The 24391-nt window shown below is 54.7% G+C and overlaps 1 protein-coding gene across 1 annotated transcript; it reads right to left on the bottom strand.

Annotated features, from left to right (window-relative positions):
* Positions 1–1684: 1684 nt before the first annotated feature.
* On the bottom strand, positions 1685–24372 carry COCSUDRAFT_83706 (hypothetical protein; the record flags this gene model as incomplete). The annotated part of the gene is made up of 43 exons (XM_005647421.1): positions 1685–1726; positions 2439–2544; positions 3551–3627; positions 4011–4163; positions 4714–4935; positions 5254–5391; positions 5684–5825; positions 6110–6291; positions 6623–6707; positions 7152–7310; positions 7615–7704; positions 8003–8141; positions 8536–8739; positions 9245–9451; positions 9787–9943; positions 10303–10399; positions 10743–10884; positions 11268–11408; positions 11659–11868; positions 12205–12341; positions 12690–12867; positions 13256–13453; positions 14089–14297; positions 14579–14694; positions 14836–14965; positions 15270–15409; positions 15900–16107; positions 16359–16507; positions 16916–17062; positions 17551–17715; positions 18465–18659; positions 19242–19376; positions 19719–19844; positions 20162–20364; positions 20873–20995; positions 21318–21411; positions 21624–21761; positions 22115–22238; positions 22435–22541; positions 22807–22927; positions 23177–23383; positions 23722–23833; positions 24117–24372. The coding sequence occupies 43 exons, from the start codon at positions 24370–24372 to the stop codon at positions 1685–1687; spliced, it is 6411 nt and encodes a 2136-aa protein (XP_005647478.1).
* Between the last annotated feature and the right edge of the window lie 19 nt (positions 24373–24391).

A 24391-nucleotide genomic window follows, 5' to 3' on the forward strand; every position in this document is an offset into this window, starting at 1 on the left:
CGAAATGAGGAACGGCAAAGCTTGAGTGCCCACCTCCACGGCTTGAAAGCAGACAGCGCCGGAGGCGTCAATCAGGCTTGTCGACGCCAAAAACAAGTTTTTCTCGTCGCACCTATCTATACACCGCTAAAGACAGATGGCATGTTCTTGTGTGTATGGATCTGTATGAGCAGGAGGTCTCACCTCAACTGCTTGGAAGCGGACGGCGCCGGAGGCGCCGGTGGCGGCGGCGCGGAGAGCGCCAGGCTCCATGTCTACAACAGCGTTCCCATAGGCATCCCGGGCGGCCAGCGCGATTTCGACCTCCTGCCCCGCGCTCATGCATGGGTCGGCATCCTCCGTCGAGCCCGTCACCCGGTAGCTGCTCGCCGCTGCCATGATCGCACCCGGCCTCAGCTGCACCTGCATTAAAGAATATGTCTCTTACATGGTCGTCTCAGGTCATGCCATTTCTATCATTTTGAGCCCATACCACCTACCCATGCAGGCCTAGATCCAATCAGGTTGCCAAGAGCATCTCTTTTCTTCCAAGGATGCTTCCAAGGTGGATCTCTCCATTTATTCTAACAGCAGATAAAATGTTAAAACTAAAGCTCTTCTGTCTGTTTCAAATATCCTCAGCACGAGGTGCAACCAAAGAATGCCAGCCAGGTCTTATCATCAGCCTTGGAGCCTTCTTTGAGAAGGTTCAGAATTTTTCCTTGTAAAGTTTGAGAAGAAAATGCACCCACCGCAAAGGGGCTGCCGAACAGCCGCTCCCCAGTATCCAGGTGGAACACCGACAGCACATAGTCTCCGGCCGTGCGCGCAGAGCACAGAACCTCCACCGCCGCAGCCGCCGCCTCCGGCTCGGAGCCGGTCTGAGCAGCGTTGCCTCCCTCGCGCACCACCGCATCGGCCGGGCCGGGACCCGTGAGGCTTGCGCCAAGCGGCGGCTCCCCGGCCGCGTCTGCGACTGCGTTCCTGTGCCTGCGTCCATGCATTTCTTTCTCTTTTTATTCATGTCCTGTCTTTTTCCTACCGACGACGGAGCGCTGCGAGCAAGAGAGCCGGCATGGTCAGCTGCTGTCTGGATCTCCACACAATGCACTCTTAACCTCTTTATGCAGACGCTGGAGACACTCTATGATGGTGGGTGATGACAACCGGCAATGGCAAGTAACTTTTAAGAGCCGTCATGCCCAAATGACAATGAAACCCAAAATGTGCGCCTGGACTGACGCACGGGCGTTTGCATGGGCCATCTCGTTACTAATTGTACCTGTGAAGATCAGACTGCCAAGAAGACAGCAGAACAGGCTCCTGACACTCTGTGGCATGAGGTTGTTGGGGCTTCGAAGTATATCTGCGAAGTAAATTTATGCAGAAAGCGACAGCCGCACGCACCTGTCCTTCCTGAAAATTAGCAGCGTGCCGGGCTCCCCCGCGCGCCACTTACAGAGGCCGGTCATGTCAGATCGGCTGTGCAGCGCTGATGTGGGCCCCGGTGCGACCGTCACTGCGCAGGCCGCGGCTGCCGTGCTGCTGCCTCTCAGCTGAGCTGTCAGAGCATACTCTCCCGCCTGCAATCCCACCTGCCATCTTTGGTTGCATCCTGATAGCGGGAGACTTGGCTGTTGAATCGTGTTGGGAACGCACCCAGAGTTGGGCTTGTGCAGTGTGACTTCTACCGGTTTTTACTCGATTACACAGCAACTTGCAGCACACTTCTATGATCCTGGAAGTCCTGGACAGAGAAGGGAGATTTGGAAATTTTGATGCAAGCATATGATCAGACGTTCCGGGCAGATAGAGATCAAATTTGAATTGCAAGCAGATGGACATTCTGAAAATCAATTGGAGCATTGGAATTGAGAGCAACTAGATCTGATTGCAGTAGAGGAAGAAGCGTGCCTTGGTGATGGTGAAGTGCAACTCGTAGAGGCCTGTGCCCCTGTCTATTACCTCCACACTCGGCAGAGAATCCTCCCCGGCATCCTTGTGCGTCAGAACGGCGCTGACAACGTCCCCACCAGCCTGCATCACAGCAGCTCTTTTGACCACACGAATGGGAATGACATGCCAATTACACCGCTACAGGCGGCAAGGCCTTCTCTTGCGCGCATGCGGTGGCGCATAAGATGCTGCGCCATCGCATTCAGCTGCATTGGCCTCAAACTACAGGCCTGGCATCCTGCTGAATGCTGCACGAATGCAGCACAGAATTGCTGTCTGCCAGCCCTCGCAGGACCGACACAACGTCCTCCATGTAAGGCCCTTATCATTGTTGCCAGTCAATGGCCCTTTGTCGCATGTTGCGTGGGATTGGCTACGTCTTGTAGCCATTTTGCGGCAGCACGTATACAAAGTGCTTCTTGCCCCGCCGTGGCAGGAACATTGTGTGGTAATAGTAACCTATCAGAGATATTTTATTTATTTGTTAGGGGCCGGCGCCTTACCGGCAGGCTGCTGCCGCGTGCGTCCTGCAGCTGCAGCAGGACCGTGGCGCGCTCCCCGGCGCGGCAGGCGACGGCCGGCGCCACAAATGCCAGCAGGGAGGTCTCGCTGGGGGCCGCGAGCAACGGATGCCCACCCGGCACCACCGGTTTGCCGTTGACCTTCACATGCAGCTTGCCTGCAGCAATTGCGCCCCACAAAATGATATCGGGGGATTGACTGTATTGCAGAGCATGATCTCAACTAGTGGATTAGAGAAAGCTTCTTCAAGTCCATCGTATTGACATGGCACCATAATGTGGCCGATGCCTCAGCATGCACATTGCATACCCTGCCAATTTTCATCACCAAGGTGCAAGGCAATACGTACTGGATACTAAAAAGACTACAAGTCTTCACCCACCGCAACAACTGATGCAGCACAGGTAGCAAAATTCTGTCAAGGGGAGGGCAAATCATTGTGAGCACGTGCTATGTGCAAAGGGTATCATGCCTGCAGCAGCGACATTGGCGCGAACGGTGATGACTGAGGCTTCCTCCCACTGAGCCATGGCCAGATCTGTGAGTGCGTTAGCCGGCTCTGACCAAACCTCGATCATCCTGCACGCACCAAACTCATCTCCTTGCAATGAATTGTCCAAGATCCTCATTGAATACTGCGCAGCCCACATGGTCTCTTTGTGATGGGGACATTTTTCGATAAGCTAAACCAGGGTGTAGGTCAGTCCAGATAGAGATGCTGCATGCCATTGTGACAACCAGGATGTTGACATCAGGGCAAGCAGGCTTGCACTGACGTGTAGCGATCCGCCGTCCTTCTTCTTATCTCGCTGCATGTGCTCGACAAATCCCACAAGGTGTCTGCCCATTTTGAGATATCCAGCTGGCATGCATGAAGGCTGCAGAGTGTGCAGGAGTCTTCAGTCACCCAACCTCGTTGAGAGATCACGTGCCTCCCTGGTGCATTGCTTGCACCGGACGCTGAGCACCACTGATTCGGAAGCATGCAAGCACGTCAGCAAGTTTAAAAATCAAATTCAAGCCAGGAGGAGGTGCTTGCCTGGGCAGGAGCTCGAGCATGTTGCCAAAGGGGTCGCGGCCGTGCACCTCAAACTCGAGCATGCCAAAGTCCGGCGTGTCCGTGAGGCCCCGGACCAGGCAAGCCGGTGCATGGATGCCTGCCGGGCCCACCTTCACATTGATGGGCGTCGACGGTATGACTCTTCCCTCCAGATATGCAGTAATCTGCCGCGCACAGCCGAGCCGTCAGCGCCTTTTATGGGGTCAGGATTTTTCAGATTATTATGTCTGAGATGGTTTAGTTCGTTTTCTCTTCTGCCTTGAGGCCAACAACATCCACAGGTGGATACCGAGGAGTTTGTTGCTGCGCTTTTCTATGCTTGCCCATAAACAGAATCTTGAGAGGGATTCTCTGTCTTTTGCAAACAGTAGCTGTGAAATTGATGATTCTATCTGCAGTGTAGTGCAGATGTTTCTGCTTGCTGGCCCCCACAATGCAACTCACTGATAGGCCTCACTCATCGGCAAGAGTTTTGTAGGAAGGCAGCGCATACCTTGTGCACGCCGACTTGCATCCAGTGCAGCGTGGCTTGGAAATGGCCGCCTCCGTCTGCAAGTGTCACAGGCACCGCATGGACGGTGCCGTTGGGAGCAGTGACCGTGCAGCTGACCGCCTCGTGCCCTGTCATCCTGCGGCCGCCCGCCGCCTGACGCATGCGCAGCATGTGCTTGTTAGTCACCGGTGACCGATCAATTTCTCTGAAGGCGCCACCTCTCTGATGCACCAAGACATTGTTTGACCAATCCTTTTGAGTAGCATGATTGTTTTGCGTGCTGTGCGAAGGCATATAACAACGCACTGCTTCACATCGCTTGCACTGAGGAGATAGATAAGTGCGCCTTCAGACTGGATCTGGTAGGCCGCCCATCACAGGGCGACCTGTTTACTCGTTGGAATCTAGGTGCCTGCCCAACCTGCTACACATGCAGGCACCTGATATGAAAGACAGGAATGCCAAGACAGGCTCGTGCATGGGGGCACTCATATTCGAGCATTGAAATATAGCACATGGGCAGGTTGCAGCAGAGCAAATTGCTGGCGGCATCTGAGTGAATGATGGGTCAGAGGTGCCTCAGGGCATACTTTATCACACAGGGATGCAAAGGGGCATGTGGGGCCTGCTCGGGCATTGGGGCACCCAGACTATTGAGCTCATACATAGCGTATGGTTCTTCGCAGCAATGCAGTGACGGCACCTGAATGAAGATGGGGTCAGAGGTGCCGCAGGCGACCATGCCATCGACGTTTTCGATTTCGCACTCCTCGGCTGTCAGGGGTCCGTACTCCGCGCGCACGGAGGCGGCCGCCGCGCAGGGAACGCCCTCGCCGCCCACGGCCGCGCTCAGCTCCCACTCGCCCTCTATCGGCAGCGCGAACTGCAGCGCGTACGTGCCGTCCCAATTGTCCACCGCATTTGCCTGCGCACATGTTCGATTGATTAATTCAAGAACATGAGAATACCGGACCGAAATTCGAGAATAACAGGCTGCAAGCTTGGGAGATCAGCTGCCTTGCAGGGTGTGTCTGCATGCAAAATGCAAAGGATGGCATCTAATTGTATGCAACGATGCACGTGTAGAGGTTGGGAAAAAACTAATCTGGCAGCTCATGCTGGACAGTCCTCTGTATGGGAAGGCAGGCCTTCTCATACAAGCAGGCAGGCTGTTTAAGCGTGTGTTTGTGGTGTACTATTGTGTTGCTTACACCAGGCAACATGCCAAGATTGGGAAAGGGACCTTGACGGTGGAGGGAATGCCGCGAGAGGGGCCGCCGCGCAGCTGCGCGGTGACTTCCTCGCCGCCGCTGACGTGGGCGTTCCCGTAACGGTCCGCGGCGTGTAGCGTCACCGTGCTCAGCTGCCCGCACACCACCGACTGCGCGCCATAATGTCATGCCATCAGTAGTCATCATTACTGATTACTATTAAGCCAATATGATGCAGCCGCCAATTGCAGGGCTGCAGTTCTCTTATCATCATATGCTGACAAACGAAGGAGCCCGTTGAGGCCTTGCCCCAGGATATCTTGTGCCAATGATAAAATGTAGTAACTGCTGTTGCAAGGCAGCGGCAGCAGTGAGGACGATTGCTCAAGCACATGAGATTGCACATGCGAAATTTGCAACTACACAGTGAGATGACATGCACTCCGGGAATGAGAACCACACCTGCATGGCCGGGCCAGAGAGCCAGCATTTGGTAGCACAGCATGCGGCCGGTTGCACATGCACCGCGAGCGGCCAGCCCGGCAGCATCTGATTGCCGATGCACGCGCTGATGGCGTAGCTCCCCGCCAGTGTCAGCGTCGCACTGCAGGCCAGCATCCGTTACAGGATAACATCATGACAGCTCTCCTCAGTCAATCAGAATCATAGATCTCCAGTCTGCTACCCTCCCAAGATTCCCCTTGCATGCAGCTGCAAAGATTCACCCCATGGACCGAGCCATGCTTGTCTCTGCGTCCCTGTCTTTCATGTGATCTCATGTAATTGATATTCATTTGGATCCTGGGCCTCTGAGGCATTGAGACCAGATGAGTCTTGACCACGTTAAAAATTGATAGCTGCCTTTGAGCTGAGGTCACATGGGCGCACCTGAAGCGGTTGGAGGCTGTAGCCGAGAAGGAGACAAGTTCAGGGCCGGTCGCGCGGATGTCCACTTGGCGTCCAGTCAGCTTGTCGCTGGGGTTGCCGTACGCGTCGCGCAGGGTGACTAACACCTCCACGTCCTCGCCAGCTGGCACCAGGCTGTTGGGCGCCCGTCCGCTCAGCTGGGCCTACACTCAAATTCGATTTCAAAATATAGTTTGAAGATATCGTAACAAGGGCTGTTTTGCTTTGTATCTGATCACAACACAGCAAAGAATGTGGGAAAAATGGCTTGGGCGCCAATTTATGTCCTAATGGGGCATCCATACAACTCTTGTTGTGGTGGAATTTTAACGCTGTGCCCATATTGTACTGCAACCTTTGCATTCAGCTTGCAACAGCACCATGAACAAGGAAGGGACACCCAAAGTTTAGGATCAGGAATATCGCATGCAGCCTGTGACAAAACAGCATTTTGAAGTCACACTTGCTGACTTATGGAGAGGTCGAAGGGCCAACCTTGGATTTGGCAGCAGAGACGGGCGCTGCACTGACTTGGACAGGCAGCGGCGTGCCCTGTACCGAGGAGTTGCTGTTGAGGCACCTGCATCCAACCCACAAAGCCCTTGAATATTTGCATGCCCTTAGCAGGCGCTGCTGTGTCCACAAAGCCAGAGCACGTTGACACTGCACTCAAACGCAAGGTCAGGTCAAGGTCAGCAAGAGAAGAAGCCAGGCATGACCGAGCCAGACCTGCCTTTCCTACCAGGTGCTTCCATGTCAAGCTGACACCTGACGGACCAGTGAATCACAGGACCACACAAGGTGCAAAATATCCCATTCTCTTGTCTTTCAGAACTCCAAGAGACTAAGTGGCCCTACAGGCCGAGCCAAGAGTGTCATCAATCGTCCCTGCTTTGCATGTCTTGTATTAGATCGCCCAACTTCAAGAAAATATGAACCCTTAGGGTCCATTAAAACACACAACATAGACCAGGGGGTTGCACAAATACCCTCAAGGAAGCAGAAATGTAGGGATAAAAAGCACCTGACGGAGAGGGTGTAGCTGCCAGCGACGGTGGCTGAGTAGCACAGCTCGGATTGGCCGTCGCCCATTTCCCTGATGGCGTGCTGCATGGTACCGGGGCCCGACGCCGACAGCACAAAGGGCGCCTCTCCGATGCTGCTCAGCACCTCGTTGCCAAATCTGGCACCGCATACAGACCTCAACCGCTTATCTTAAATGGGTAGTTGTTTCCAACACAAGAGAGCAGGGCTGATAACAAGACCCCTTTGGCGCTAGAACATTTGGGCCCTGCCAAACACATCAATGTGAAAAGTCCTGAGGCTCGAACTGGCTGGCTTGCATATAATGAGCTGATGCAGAAGCAACTTGGGGGCCAGCATAGAACTAAATCTCTGACCAGGGCAAGTTGTCTGAAAGTAAGAGTCACCCATGTAGCTTTCAGAAGCCCCACCTGTCAGCGCGCCTGAGCAGCATGCTCCCTGACTCGCCGGCATCCAGCTGGCAGGAGGGCGTGGTTGCCACACAGCACTGCGCCGCCGTTGTGCCGGCCGCGCAAACACCCGCGAAATTGCGCCTGTTCCCGATGCACAAAGAGAGTCTGTTTTGAGTACCTGACTGGCGACAAAGGCTTCCACTCTGCCAAAGGGTGCATGGTAGACCTGGCCTCAACATCTGTGGTCATTACAGTAACGGTCAGGGAAGTCCTGGGGGGAGAAGGGACATGTGGAAATTTGATTGCGAGCTCACAGTGGCTAGGTGTCACACCTGATGCCGACCCCAAACGTGGACCCCGTTTGTATTATTGTAAGAGCATCATAACGTGCACTTCTTCATCATGTTTAGACCTCTGTACACGGGCAGGGCAGACAAACCTGCGCAGGGCCTTGGAGGCGGCGTGGCCGGGCTTCTCCAGAGACACCACCAGCTCGAATGGGCCCGCCTCTGTCGGCGCAAAGCAGAGCCCGTACGTGCCATCGCCGTTATCCTCCACATCCACTGCGCTCCCTGCACCTGTCGTCGCAAGAGGGCCGCAACCGTCAGTGACCGAAATTCGAGACAAGGAGTTCTTCCTCTGGACCCCGAGTCCCAGACGTGCTTCAAGTGGGGTACCCCAGTACACAACATGCAAAGCTGGTGTGCCTGAAGAAATGTCTCCCAGCGGTTGGGCAAATGGGTGTCATGTGTGCACACCAGGTAATGCCATGCCCAGGAGGATATTGTCATGTCCTGCATCTTTTGCTGAGGAAAGAGTGCACAAAGACACCCACATGCATGGTCAACATTGTGTTTCCACTGTGTCCTCCCGACGCACTTACAAAAAGGTGAAGCAGCGAGTCAAACCACATTTTGCACTGTGCATTGTAAAACTTGAATCAATTTCCACTACAATGGGAGGAGGTGCTACCGTGGGACATGAGCGCGGCCGTGATGGCAGCGCTGCCACATGTGATGGGGTCTCCAAACTCGTTGAAGGCGGTGAGCAGAACGGAGCAGTGCTCGCCGGCGACGGCTGAGGTCAGCGCTGACTCATTTATCCGGCTGGCCGCCAGGCAGGGCGCGCCTGGTTTGGCGTCAAGCACCAGGGGACTCCCATCCACCGCCTCGTGGTCTATGTGCGCGTAGATTGTGTGCAGCCCCGCCTGTATTCAACAATCACTCCCTCTTATATACATGTTATAGCTGACAGCTGCAGGATGAAATCACGTCTTGCTGTTTTCCGCAGCACAGCTTCGTGGTCCATGTGCGTGTAAATCGTGTGCAGCCCCGCCTGAGACCCCACCAACAGTCATTATCAAATCTAAAGAGAATGAAATAGATTCTCCAAATCCTGACAGGTGCAGGATGAAATCGCATCATGTTGTGCACCGCAGGACTGCCTCGTTGTCTGTGTGAGTGTATATTGTGTGCAGACCAGCCTCAACCCCACAAGCAGTCAGCCTTCAACACCTTCAGCAGCTTCAGGATAAACATGCATTATGCATAAACTGCAACACTGCCCCATGCGCGGGCAGGGATTGACTTTGTACATAATTTGGGCCCAGGATCCTTGCCAGCATCAAGTTTATTGGCTTTGGTCTGCAAAAGTGCGACTGCGCATTGGATTAAGTTCGTACCATCCATGCTGCCATGCACTATTTCACAGCCAGAGGAAATGTCCAGAAAGAAGAAGTGATGCAGGACCAGGGCAGGCACCTCCACAGCGATGATGGTGGCTTCATAGTAGCCGCCCTCCTGGTTGAAGCTGAGTGGCTGGACCAAGGGAACTCCCCCCGTCGTGTGCAGAACCACCCCGGCAGTCTCATGCCCTGTCATCTTCCAACCTGCACGCACGATTTGAATTGCAGATCACCACTCACTCATCGGCATGCAGCGGATTTTAGCGTGTGCATGCAGCAAGATGCCTCTAACCTCATGATGGGCAGCATAGCACAGTCAACCCAAGGCTCCCAACTTGCCTCACACCTTACGAACATACATTGCGCAACGCAAAACATGTCCCCAAATCCTGTGATACTATCCTGACACCTGCAGCTGACAATGACTAATACCACCAGCCTGCATGGGTAAATCTTCAACGGGCACCTGGCTGTGCTTTATCAATGGCATTACAGAGTTTTAGTATGGGGCGTCTGTAGCGATTTTGGCTGGAGCACACCGTCTTCGAGGCCCTTGGGGTAGAGGCAGAGTTTGTTGGGGGCGCCGCAGTCCAATACTGGCTCTGCCGCCCAGGCCACCTGGCAGTCACTGGCGCTGACTGGGCCGTAGGTGGCATGCAGCGTCCTCTGCGCAGCCTCCAGCGACTCGCCGTTTACCTGAGCAACATGCCATCCTCCGTCAAAACAACACACTTTCCATTTATTGTTTTGGTGTGCCTGTCTAGTTTGACTGCGCAGGGAGAAGCAGAATGGGACTCTCTAGCAGTATCTTGGGTACTGGGTGTTTTTACAGGTTATTCTCTTTATTGGCAGCAGTTCTGTGTCTCAGCTGACATGGGAAGAGGCGCATGGTCCAAGTGACTAACCATTACTCCCAGTAAGCTGAGGCACACACCGACCCTCAACCCTAAATTCATTCCCTCTAAAACCTACTCTAAAGTGAGTGAAGAAAAAGGTAGGGCATGCACCCGGGGCTTGAGCGTCCAGGCACCGGCGCGCGCGACGCAAAATTCTACGGAGTAGCTGCCATTCTTCAAGTCCGTAACGGTCGCCGGCACGAGCGCCTCCTCCGGGCCGCACAGCCACGCCTCCACCTTGTCACCACCGGACGTCCTGCAAAGATCCCACAATCCCATGCCACTATTACAAGTCACCGCAGAATGGGTTAATTTAAGATTTAAAGGGAATCTGACGTTCTTTGTAGTTTGCCCTGAAGGACACGCAGAGGTTGCAGGGCAAACCAGGAGGTGCATGACACTACTTGTGTCAGACATATGACAGCAATATTCTGGATCTTACAGGTTCTATTAGCCTTCATACACAGGGTGGGTTGGTGCGGCTAACAGTGGCAAAGTACACAGCAGATCAGGTGCAGCCATGCCAGCATGTGATGTCAGACTGGGGATGATATAGGGCTCATCTGGGTGCCAGGGTCCATATATATCAAGGGGTGTACCGGGGGTTGTCAAAGGAGTCGTAGACGGCGAGGGAGAGGGTGTGCAGCGCTTTGCAGGTGATGCCGGTCAGCACGTGGCCGCGGAGCCTACAGCTGGCAGCGCCGCTGGGACTGGCTGTCACAACCACTGTCTTCGGCCACTCTGCACCGCCAAACAAGAACAAGTGTTTGTCAGAGCAAATCTGTACAGAATGGCGCATGGTCCCTCACGCTGCCGAAGAGATAGTACTCTACCCTTGCAAACGGCCTTTTCTAAGTACCTCTCCTCTCTCAGCATCCTGCTGCGCCAACAAGTGGAAGTACTAACCATAATTTGCATAATCTGAAACTTGGCTCAATCAAGCCCAGACGTGCCCCAATGCTGTTCACGAACACAGCCTATCGGGCACATAAGCAGCACCTCCCTCTCAGTGTCACCCCGCCAGTCTGAGCCGGCTTGCTGTTGCAATGGAATCTTCACCATGCAAATAGGCCTTGCAATAAGCAATCATGGGAAGTGTGGATAGTGGTCAAGAAGGGGCTGACCTGGCAGCATGGCGCCGTCCAAGGTGGCCTTGATGGTGTAGGTGCCTGCAGCGGTGAGCATGGCCATGTACTCTGAGGCACCCGTCCTTTCCATCTCCACATCCGCCGGGCCAGCAGCCCATACCCGCAGAGCAGCCTCTCCTGCAAACACCCCAATCGTTAACAGTTTTTCCCAGACTTGTGCGGACCAAAGAAAGGCTGGCTGAAGAGTCAAGTAGACACTGCACATCATGCATGCATGCACTGCAGATATTACAGCTCATCCCTTCAGGAAGTAAGAGAAGCACAGCATTTGGACAGTACGTGCCAACAAGCTTGTTGGAAATCAGTTTCCAACGCAATGCAGAGGCATTCTTATGCACAGACGCATGCAGGCTTTGGGTTGTCTTACCACTTGTGCTGTTGCCAAACTTATCGTTGAGGGATGCGCAGATTGTGAGAGCCTGCCCTGCTACCGCCACGCCCGCTTTATCGACCCCCGCGCCAAATCTGGCGGTGCTGTGACTCGCCACCGGGGCAGCCGCCTCCATGGCGACTGTGAAGGGGCTGCCTGGCAGCATCTCTTTTGTCTTTGCATCCTTGATGCTCAGCTGATACGTCCCTGTCAGAACCATCAAAGCACAACATTAATGAGTATTACCGTATATTTTATTTATCATTAGAGGCTGTTCCTGCCAGAGGCAAGCCGCAATTGCAGAGAAGCTAAAGGTATAGGCTGCAACACAACCTACCCCCCGATGGACTTATCGGGTCCAAGAAAAACCCAATACTGCACAGTGCTCAGTATTTACGCTGCCCCCCACCAACAGCTCCATTTGCAGCAATTCAGGCATGCAGAGGACAGGAGCCAGCCTTTTGCAGAGGGGCAAGCAGTGTGCAGGGTGTCTTGGGACATGAAAACGAAGATATGGGTTTTATGAGGTGTGGAGTGCTATACCCGAGCGTTCGGCAGAGTATGCCAGGCAGATGGCGTTGTCTTCCCCGTGCTCCCACCAGTGCGAGAGGGGCCCTGGGCCGGTCGGCTTCAGCTCAAACCTCAGCTGGTCCAGGTGGCTCTCTGACGCGTTGCCAAACCTGTGGGCAACAGAATCCAAATCTCCGGCACCTTATTGCCCACTGCAATCTCTGTCAGTGCATGGCTGGGTCAGGAACCCAAACAAAGCCTCTCTTCACTATCTCAATGTGCTGTATGTATCCAAGCCAGGGGATGGCACATACAGTGCAAGCTGCAGGCAGCAGCCAAGATGCAACGCGGTCGACATTCCACAAGTCAGCAGGAATTGTGCACAGCTGTATGCATCCAGCGACAAGCTGCAGGCAGCAACCAAGATGCAACAGAGTCCAGCATGCTACAATTGTGCTCTCAATGGGGCTCTCGTGGCAGGCAACCACAAAAGAAGGAGTGCTTGAATTGCTGCATACCTGTCAGCCTGCTTGATGAGCAGCCGGGCCTTCTCGCCCACAGCGACGGATGCGCTGTGCTCCAGGATGGTGCACTTGGAGAGCGCGAGCGGGCCGGGCCTGCAAACGGTTTCAAATGCGCGCGTGGCAGCCCCTCCCACCAGAGAGGCTGCGATGCGAACAGGGCCGGCCTGCGTGACTGTGTATGTTACCGTGGAAAGCCCATCGCCCTCAAATTGGACGTCCCCTGCGTCACAGAACAGCAGCCAAGCAGTCAATCTCACCTGCTGCACCTTGCAACCTCACAAGTGACTTGCGCCAAAGACTGCAGTACAGGTGCCTAATTCACCATTCCTGAGCGGCTGTCTTAAGTCAAAGAATCGCCACAAAAGCAGCAAAAAAAAAACTCATGGATGCTGTGAGGCTGTGTGCTTAAATTGCAAGCTGCACTGCCTGCCGATGGTGTGCGGTCGTATGGAGTTTTGGTGGTACAACAAACTAAAAGTAAGTAGATTGGAAGATAAGAACAATGTAGACTGTATGCCGTACAATACATTCCCATGGGTATTAGACGGCAAGGCGCGTACCGGTGACGCGCTCTTCCCCGGCAAACACCTCAACAACGAACGCCGCCTCGCCGCCCGGAACCGCGTGGCCGCGCGCGTCCCGGGACCGGATCTCGAACCGCGCCGGCTCGCCCGCGGTGCAGCCGTCGAGGCCCGGTCCGGCGAACGCGCTGGCCGCCAGGCACTTATCTCGCGGCGCTGCCTCCGCCGAGAACGCGCCTGCGGCAGACGGCAGCAGCTACAGAGTCGGCTTTAGGCCATTTGGAAACCTCTGATACATGCGCACAGTCCTCGTGATCCATGGGCCGCCATAATGGAAGTGCCACGACTGAAAAAGAAGTATATTTCAAGGATTGTGCAATGCGCGGATCCTATTGTGACTCTGTCAAGTGTATGCCAATGCATGACTGCATGGCACATGGAAGGGAGCCTATGGTATTGCAACAAATTTATTGTATTTTATATGTGGAATCTGTATTTCAGCAGAGAACGCGCCGGAGGGAACGCGCGCGCCGTTGACCGAGACGGCCACAGCGTGGCTGCCCGGCTCGAACCACGGCAGCGCCAATTTCCAGGCACGGCCGTCCTCCGCCAGCGTGGCCACTACTCGCTTGCGCGCCCCCGATGCTCCTGTGATGCAGATAATTGTTAGCGAGCACGAGTTGCCAGGGGTAAAGGACTGAAGGCATGTGTCGAATCAGGCAGGTGGCAGGTTTCTGTCATTGAGCGGGAAGCATGTGCATGTTTGGCTCGCAGAATTCCAGACCTCATTGCTTATAGAGGGACAACTGCTCAGTTTGTCACATGAGAAGAGGATGGAAATTTGCACATTAGCAGGGTGGAATATGCTGTACCAGTGAGGTGCGCGTGGACGACTTCTGTGCCGAGGAAAGCGCGGCCGGCGGCATGTTTTCCGGCCGGCACAACGCGCAGCTCGGTGGCGGCGCCGCAGGTGTGATCGCCGGTCTCGGATAGCCCCGCCACCGCGCACTCGTGTGCTGCTGCCGCGCCGTACGCCGCATGCACCTCGAAGCCTCCCTCCCTTATCGCCTGCCCGTTCACCCTGCACACACCCCCAGTGCGATGCATGAATTGTACAAGTTCCGTCAGACCAGCAAACATGACATGTTCATGACGCAGCCAATTTTCTTGTCAGAAAGCAAAATAGACATGTCTGTTCACGCAGATTAATTGAGCAGGCAGAAAGATCGTGCTCTGCAGACATCAGCTGTGCAGCAAGCTTTTGCAAACTGCATAAATGGGGGTCCTGCAAGTGAATTGAACTCAGCCCGGGAGCAAAGTGGGTACTGGCCTCACATTGTTTTGAACAAGAGCCTGGCGCACCTGGGAGTGAGCACCCAGCGGCCGGCGCAGTCAGGTTCGAATGCGACAGCATAGCAGCCATTGCCGCGGTCGGTGACGGCAGCGGCTCGTACGGCGCTGCCGGCAGGGCCGGCCACCTGTTGTCATGGGCGATCATTAACTAAATAACTGTTCTGGACTGACTTGCATCATTCCCAAGGATACAACATGAAGTGGCTACCTGTGCGGCAAGAAAAACAAGCAAAAAGTGAAAAATATTAGAGATTCGAGCCGGCCACCTCGACGGTGACGGCCTCGCCGCCGGCCGCGCGTACGTTGCCGTAGCCGTCCGCGGTGTGCAGCGCAAAGCGCCACGGCTCCCCGATGATGTGCGCGCCGCCCGCCAGGAAACGCCCCAGGAAAGTGCACCTAGCGATCAAAACACATGTTGTGAGATGCTGAGCTGTCGTCCTGACTTTTGGGAGAGACAGCTAGCTACCTTCTTCCTCGGCACCGTCACGAATAAGCTTTTTATCACCTTTTACAGGTGTCCACGAGAAAATGAGCCAGGTGAGTAATACACAAATCATAAATATGGGCTAAACATTCAAAACGCAGGAATCCAAATATTGTGGGGTATCCTTGCATGGAAAACAGCACCTGGCGAGAGGCGGGTCATCTACAGAAGTGGGCACATTGCTATGGTGGCAAATGATTTCACAGCAGGACCCACCTGGAGGCATCGCTTGCGGCGGCTGCCACATGCAGGGGCTTGGGCCAGCCGCCGAGGGTGTGCCCATTGATCTGCACATGTGCAAGGTACGTTCCGGAGACGGGCACCACCGCCGTGTAGCTGCCCTGGCTGCCGCCCTCCTGAGCAAATGCCACTGCGCAGGGGCCTTGCACGTGCACCGCCACGTCGTGGCCTTCCATGCAGTCAACCTGCAGACATTGCTTCTTTTGTTCACACATGAACTCTGAAATGTAGGCAGGGGGATTCAGCGTTTCGCCCTTGCACCGGGCCCCTGCCCCTGTGAGAGCAGGCCTATGGGCAACTGCTCTGGCTTGGGCCACAAGGCGAGGTGGGCCGGCCACAAACAACCAGGTCCAGCTGAGTTGCAAGTCTTAGTCTTATTGACAAAGATTAGGCTGTATACTGGTCAGGGGTAAAAAAGCTCCTCGGCGGTCCTACACGATAAGGCATCGAATTGAGCCAAGCGCCAGGGCAATAACTGCAAGCTGCGCCCAGATATAATGTTAATTTTTGGTTCCTTTTGCAGATAAACACCAAGAGTACGGCAATTTGGGGATGATAGGGTGAAAAGGAGGAAATGCTCATGCTCATGTCCACAGTGCCACCCACCTGGTTGCCATGTATGTCCTTGGCGTCGATGACAATGGCGGCCTTCTGACCGGCGACCAGGGTCGGAGCGGCCAGCTCGGCGGTGCAGTGGCAGGGAGACAGCTGTCCGGAGGTCACGTCAAATTGGAAGGGGCTGCCGGCAAGGGGCTCGCCGTCGCGCGAGCTGGTCACTGCCAGCGAGTAGGAGCCAATTTTGGACGCGCAGTACCTGAGCATGCATGCATGAGCATCAAGCCCTGCTCTCTGTGTAGGAGGTATATCTGAAGTAGTGCTGAAGAAGTGCATACACCAGTGCATTAAACACTTCCTATCTGCCTGGCTGTGCGGCATTCTTTTAGCACCTCCGTACTGTCAGAGTCGAGAATGCATGGATTCAAGACAGGGATGCAATACCCGGGCATGTCTCTATGATATGGTTTAAAGGGGTCGGTAAGGACAATTATTGATTTTAGTAGTCACCTGATTTCGACACTACCGTCCCCTTTCTCGAGCACCTTGGTCTTCAGCTCGCCGGGGCCAGTGGCGGTTGCCAGAAAAGGCGCCTCCCCGACGCATGAAGTGATCCGGTTACCAAAGCGGTCGAACCGCCAGGTGGCGAGGCTGCCCGGCTGGGCAGCGGGCAGCGAGGCGGGCAGCGCGGGCAGGTCGCACCGGGCCGGGCAGGTGGCGGCCGGGCGGCACATGCCGGCACATGTCACCTTCGTCTCAGGTAAATCCTCCACATGCACAGAAACCTGCACAGAGGACAGCTCCTCATTAGCTGGGAGATTCAAGACAGCCAGTGTTTATGCCGTATTTGTTTGTAACGTTTGCCATAGATAGTCATTGCCACTTGAATGACTGTGATCAAGTGTCTGACAAAGGTGGTCTCCTCTTTGCAATGTACATATCAGATTTAAGTGGAAGACTGTGCTTCCAGAATGTGCAGGTTCTTCTTCGGTGGCAGTATACATGGCACCTTAGGTTCTCTTGGCTTTAGCTTTCCTTGCACCAAATTCGGAAGCAGAGTGGCGAACCTCAAAGTCACAGGCCGTCTTCAGGGCGCAGTCGATCTCATAGATGCCATCGCCGCGGTCCCTGATCTCAGCAGCTGCCACGTCAGCCTTTGCCACCTCAGCGCTGCAGAACCTGCGCAGCTGCGCACTTAATCTTGCGCCGCCGCTCTGGATCGGGTTCATGAATGCGTCCCGGCCCCTCACTGCCACAAATGCTGGCTCACCTGCAATTCAAAATAATTCAATTCAGAGGTGAGTTCTGGATTACTATTTGTAATGCAGTCAATGCCGTGCATCTGTGTTGCACATGTGTGGTGCCAATTCAGAGCGAACAGCAGCGCTCAGATTTGACATTTCAATGACAGATGTTGGGTATGCAAACCCACAAGGCCTGCCATCACCCTCATAAATGGGTTCTCGAACCATTTGCACCTGGAGATCACACTGTTGAGTGCCCCAGCGACTCATTGATCCACTAAAGGTGCACGTGATTGCACTATGGTGCCGAAGAAAGGGGTGAAACCCCATTCTGCTCAATAAATCCGCATGAAATAAACAGCGTGCGGTAGGTTAATGGGCATTAAATTCCATGCAACACCTGGGTGAGAAAAACAAACAAAACAACAGTGAGAAAAAGAAAAACAACCTGCAATGACCTGGGGGTTTTGTGGCGAGATGAGCTCGAGGCTGTGCAGCTCTGCAGCGAGCACCCTGAGGGTGACGGGCAGGCCGAGCGGCTGGCCGCTGATCTGGGCGGATATGCTGACCAGCCCGATTTTCTCAAGCCTGATGGGCGCTGTGTATGTGCCGTCCCGACAGTCCTGCACCAGTCAGAAGCAGCTTCTCCCTCATTACTCCAGACAATTCCAAGTTAAAACACAGGCTACTGTCAAGTAGTCAGAGAAGCCCTCTCATAGCCAGCCCGCCACCCAAGAATAGCGTGGCAGCGATCAGAAGTTAGAAAAGAAAGCAAGCATGCCAGTGTAAAGCTTGCATGCATTTGCTGCCCCTGCAGTGTTTGCTGTTATTCCTTGTCCAGCACATTCGAGAACAAACAGCGTCCTAAACACAGCAGTTCGCAATTTTCCTAGCCAAGTGGCCAAGTTTTCTGGAGAGACACCGGATCAAGGTGACACGACTTTGCTTCACGTGATTGACGCAAGCGATGTTGCCACGCCAGCGCATACGAGGACTTAAGAACAGTGAGAATGGAATGCAAGGCACATTTCCTGCAGAGTGGCAACGTGCTGTGGAGAGTCACCCTTTTCAGGCAATAAGAGGGGAAAATAATGGCTGCGCGCAGCAGTCAAAGGCAGGGCCCACCCTGATGCTGAGGGCGCGCACGGGCCCATCTTGATGCTGCCTTCAACCCCAGGCCAAACAGAATTACTGGATGCATGCAGCTGAAAAGCTTGCATGCAGACATCTTCCGGCAAGGGATGGAACGTCCTCAGATATAGTGCAAGAATTGACCACCTCCCACACTCGTTTCCTTTCAGATGGCATGGCAAGTACATATTGGGGCAAGGGGCCAATGGCGGCTAGCAGCAGGAACTGGCGAATTTTGCACCTTGATGCTCAGGACACGCACGCCCTCGGACACGCTGTCGACAGTGATGCTGACTGTGTCGCGGCCCTCGGTCGGGCAGCCGCTGGCGTCGCGCGCGTACACAGTCAGCGCACGGGGAACGCCTGCCACCAGGTGCTGCGGCATGCCCACCAACGCCGACTTCCTCGCGCACGCCGGGCCGCAAGTTATCGTCACCTGCCGCAGGCACGCAAAAGCTAAGTTAGCATTGACAACAATGCACAGACCAAAGTGACTGTGACGTCTGGTGGGAACCAAACCCAAATTCCCAAAATGCTGCTGTACTGGACATGGGTGAAAATCCCTGATAGGCTTGTTGGAAAAGAACAAGGCGTGAGCAGGGCTTGAGCGCCAACTTCCTTGCCCACGCAAGGGCGCACGTGATGGTGACCTGGCGCGGTCATATGCCAGCCATATTATAGGATGCTCGTGAAAGACTGCCTACAGGCGCTCTAGCACAACGAGGCGACGAGGTGCGCCGAGGTAACGAGGAAAGGCAAGGGCTGCATTGCTGCCAAGGCCATGGTCTCATGTCAATAGAGACGCGAGAGTTTCTCAATAGGGAGTATCATCCTAAACATCTGGGCAAGTGCAACACAGCAAACAAACAATGTAATAAGGTGAGAAAGTCTCCGCCAGCGCCCTGGTGGAACGCGCATTGTCCTGTGAGCGTTGATTATAGTGTAAGAGGGTGTGTAAGGCATTGCTGCAATGCAGGAAGCTTTGTGCATGCGTATGGTGTCTTGAGATGATACACACCTGCCAGGGGGAGCCCTTGATGTGGTGGCCCTGGTAGGTGACGGCCAGCGCGGCCAGGCCGGCACCCCGGGGCACAAAACTGCCGGACAGCTCGCAGCCGCCGCTGCTCGCTCGGTTGGGCACCAGCTCCAAACTCTGCGCGCACCCCATCTCAAAGGTCTCAGAACTCCCGCACCTTGTACAGAGCACTGTCCCTCCTGCTCCATATTCTGAGGAGCAAGAGCAGGGTAATATCATGCAGGCAGACGGCTACTCGTGGGTCAGGCACGACTTAAGACCAAAATCAAGAATCTCAAATCTTTGCCTGGGACCTCAGACCTCATGCGCACCACCTTTCCTCAACATTATTTCTAATCTTTCGAAGAATACAAACCCAAAATGGTGCTGCTCAATCAGGGCAAGCAACGAATTTCATGCAGGTGGGCAAGAACTCTGCCTCTGCCCATGCACACAAATCCCTTGAAATGACGGCTGCACCTGTTCATTGTTGCCTGGGCCGAGCAGCATGGCCTGGAATCCCTTGGGCCCGACCGCCTCCGAGTCATTCAGCGGCAGCCGCACCAGATTCAGGTACTTGTCCATCGCGCGCACCCGGAAGCACACCTGCGCACACAAGCGGCCCTAATTGTCATCCAGCACTTACTCTCATGTCACAGCAAAGAGCATACCTATCTGACCAGGAGGCATGGGTATCCCAGTAGCGATCACCCATTGTACAGAGGCTGGATGATTGTATGGCCCTAGACAAGGCCTGATCTGACCTCTCAGTGGGGCACCCCATTACACAGTATGAAGGAAGGCATGCGCACTCTGCGGGGCACCCAGCCCTTTTGAGTTCCTAGATTGGCTTTCCCTTGCAAGACATTTTTTTTTGAGAGCATTCAAGCCACCCTCAAGTGATACAGCACGAAGTAACGGACCTGCGCGCCGCTGACGCCGCGTTCGAGCCCCTCTTGCACAACGTAGCTGCAGTCCGCGGCGATGGCGGCGTGCTCGACCTCCGCGGTAAAGGGGCTGCCGGCGATGTTGTGCCCCTTGTGCTGCACCCACACCGAATGCGTGCCGGCCGCCATGGCCGCAAACCGCGCTCGGTACTCCCCGGTGCCCAGATCCTCCACCTTGCCTGCCCGCGCACAGAACCCCAGTCTCACTATCAGTATTAGTGCAATATTATCACATGCTCATGCTCATTTGTTTGAGCCAAGCTGCAGGTAAGCAGACTAGCGTCTGCAGACAAGTACTGCATTCACCCCTGGACAAAAAATAATATTTGCATGCAATCATGCGCGCACAGCCATATTCTCACAACACAAGCATCAGGGACACATGTCCGATGGAACACGTGACGTTGGAAATTGTGCTGGTGCTGCCAGAGCCTCAACTTGCACAAGTGATCTGTTGCAGAGAGAATCAGATCTTCGAGGACATAGCCCGCAGAGAGGAGGGCCCACTTGCTCGCAACCATGCTCATGCAAAGCCCATGACCCTGCAGATTAAGGAGGCCAATAGATCGAAGAAAAGGATCACCGGGAAACATACATCAGGCAGGTGGGAGCTGGATCGCTGCAAATAGTATACTTTATATTAATACCCCCAACGGACGACGGATTATGCAATTGAGGGCATTGTACCGGTGGTGGCAGGCTCATCATCTTGGCCCAGGCGCTGCCAGGAGACGGTGAACACATCGCCGCCCAGAGACTTCTGGAACCCCTTGGCATCCTTCGCCACAAATGTCACATCCGCGCTCTGACCTGCACCGCAATCACCAGCCCTCTTGGCCACATGTCCACAGCATTGAAATCGTGCTCATTTCCTTGTCTAGGTGCCGCAGATTGATCTAGGTGTCTGAAACCCTTGGCTGGGAGTCTGGTGCTTTTGCTCCCAACAAGTATAGCTATTAGATCGCAGACTTTGCCAATGTGTTGCTGCGAGACCGCTCGAAAATGGCAAACAGGAATGGAATTAAGCGGCGTGCGCGCACCACGCGACCATCAGGAATAGAATAAGTGAGCTGGCTGGAGCATCGAGCTCAATAATATCATGACGGGTACGCAAGCAGTGATGGTCCCATACCTGCCACGGTGGAGAGGTGCAGCGGCGTCCCCACAACTTCACAGAGCGGTGCGTGCGCTTCGGCGATGGAGGCTGTGACGGGGGCCGGGCTTCCCTGCATGTGAAATTTTTGTATGGTCATCTGTAATGAGTCGTCACTAACCTCGCTAGTAACCGTTTAGTACCCAGAGCGGACCAAGGGCTGTAGGTGGGGCATCCAATTACAGCATGTACAGGATTGTGCTGAAATCAGGCCTGGCTCAGGTAAGGGGCACTCCAGACATTGGATTGTTCAGACAGACAGGACATGGGCAGGAACAAAATTACCTGCATGTGAGCGCCGGCCACCGTGGCGGCGATGACGTAATCCCCGGGGGTCTTTGTGCTGTAGGAGAATGCATGGCTGCCGTCTGACTCCACCGGGCCCCTCCGCACATGGGTTTCTGCTGGCCCCTCAAGCGCCACCTGGAGAATGCACGGGGCATCAGTTCTATCTGAATTACATCGTCACCGCCAGCCCCTGCACAGTCCCACTGCTTGTTTAGTACACCTGGGAGCAACCATGAAGTGCTCAAAAGCTTCTGGCAAGCTGCTGACAAGCTGTTGGCATGCAAATGTGCTCTGAGGCCCTTGCCATAATGTTCCATGCAGCCTCTTGACTTGCAGATTTCCTGGATGTGGTGATCAATGCAAGCCAGCCAGCAGGCAACAGAAAATAAGGTTTGTCTGGAGTGAAGAGCAAGAGCTTTCAGGCGCTACCCTGTCCCATGAGAGTCCAGCAAGGTATTATGTGAGGTGAGGGGGAAGGAGCTAAGCACCTTGACATTGGCGGGCTCAATGCTGCCAGCCTCGGTGATGGCGTTGCCGAATGCATCGGCCAGCGCCACGAAGATGCGCATGTCGCGGCCAAGCTGGATGGCCGACAGCCCCGGCCCAAACAGCCTGCGCGCGCCAAGAATGATTGACTCTGCCAAAAAGAGCTCCTTGCGCATCAAAACCACTACCAGTGCCTCATCAGGCCGGGTGGCATTTTAAAGGAATGCACGGAGTTTGATCATTTTGGGGGAATTTAAGAATCCAATCGATGGATATCCGGCGGGAAGCAGGAAGGAAAGCTCGCCTGCAGGCGCCCGCGGACACCTGCCCGGGGGCGACCTCGGCCCGGAACGGGCTGCCCGGTACGGGCCGGCCGCCAGCCAGCACCGCCACCTCATGCTGTCCTGCGGTACTTACGGTATATGCCACCTGTCAGATTGAGGCATGTCAGTGCCCTGAATTATATCCCCTTGTGGTGCTATGCAATCTTGGGTCAGTTGCAGCAGCAGACCAAGCTTTATGGCACGAAGAGCAAGGGTCCTGAGGGTGTATGTGATCAAGATGGTTGCGGCCCATGAAGGTGTGATGCAGAGCCTATTTCATCATTTGGAGCTTGCCTTGCAACAATAAAAATGCTTTCCAGGTAAAAGAGGACCCTTCAGACCCTCTCCAAATTGAATTCTTGATTAAGTACCTTGTAAAGGGCGCGGCCTGCGTCCTCGACCTTTCCGGCAACGCTGCCGGAGCGGCCGCCGCCGATGCACATTACGCGCACACTGATGTCATCGCCGCCCGCCGTCTGCTTGTTCCCAAACCTGCCTCGCACAAGACCTGTTAGTCAACGATCCAATTGCGATTTTCTGTTTCATGCAACCAACTAGGGTCATTACAAACGCCACTTCTCCAAGATGCACTGGGTCTTTCGACATTTCAACAAATACCATTGAAGTTTTAAAGCAAGGGAGCAATTGCACGATGAAAGAGTGGTCCCCTAGCTTGGAGTTGCACATGCTGATCAATGCACTGTCCCACATCTCCGTGGCCACACTCAGGGGGGGGCGCACCTGTCACAGGCAGTGACGGTGAAGGTAGCGGGGATGCCGGCGACGGCTCGGCCGAGGCCCTCACCGGCGCAGGAGCAGCGAGAGGCGTCCAGCTCGGCCGGCTGCACCGCACAAGCCTTAGCGCAACCGCCGACGGTGGCTCCCTCCAGCCAACCGGTGATCAGATAGTCCCCTGCCCTCTCCGTCACCCAGTGCACTGTGTACGTCCTGCAGGCATCCACACAATGCAGTAAGATTCCCTGTAATCAAATCGGGCACAGGTGGACCTATATCAATATCAAAGTGGTCACTACTTAGGCTAGATATGGATCCTCCTGGTGGGCACTTCGCTCAGGAATAGCCTGTGATTTTCGCTGTAGCGCATCAAGCACTGATTCCTCATCCGGGATTTGAACAAGGAGCACTTGATGATGATATTGTTGCACAGCAGCTCAGCAGATTGAAAATCGAGAGGAATTGAATATGATGCGGGCAAGAGTTTCAGAGCACCGAACAGTGCACGGGCAAATCGAAATGGAGCAGTGGGGCAGTAGGCAGGGCCTCACCCGTCATTGTTGTCCACGATGTCTGGCTTGGCAGAGGCGTTGCCCGGCCCCACGATCTCCACCTGGAATTCGTCGCCACCGACCAGCCTGGCGTTATTCTTGCCATCCACCGCTGCAGAGACAGCATGCAATCTGTTCACCCCATGCCTTGCATGCAACTGATGCCTCAACCTCTGTAGTGAGTGATTCTTCAAGATAATGCATTGTCTTGAAATGAGCGCTGCAGCTGATCCCTCAGCAATCCGCTACTTTGCAGGCTGACACTTGACTCAGCAAACAACCCGATCCAGCCCTCCCAGGACAGGCAAGTCCTGGAGATGGATCCAATTTGTCCAGTACGGATCTGACATTTTCTGGAAGCCCTAGAGGCTCAGCATTTGCCGGCTGTGATTCACCTTTGATGCTGAAAGAGGTGCGCTCCCCAGCGATGGCCCTGGTCAGGCCGGCTCCGTACAGCTTGCAATTCCCCGCCACTGTCTCATCGGTCTTCACGCGCACTCTGTGCGGGGTGCCAGTCAGCGCCCGGTTCCCCTCAAACGCCAGAACCAGCTGGTAGGTGCCAGAGATGGTGGGGGTGAACGAGACCATCCAGTCCCCAACGCTGTCTGTCGGTGTCACGTCCGCGGCGAAGAGCACTGTCTCTCCGTCCATCACGTTTGCTGTCAGCCTG

Source organism: Coccomyxa subellipsoidea, assembly GCF_000258705.1.
Source record: "Coccomyxa subellipsoidea C-169, whole genome shotgun sequence".
Lineage (NCBI taxonomy): Eukaryota > Viridiplantae > Chlorophyta > Trebouxiophyceae > Coccomyxaceae > Coccomyxa > Coccomyxa subellipsoidea.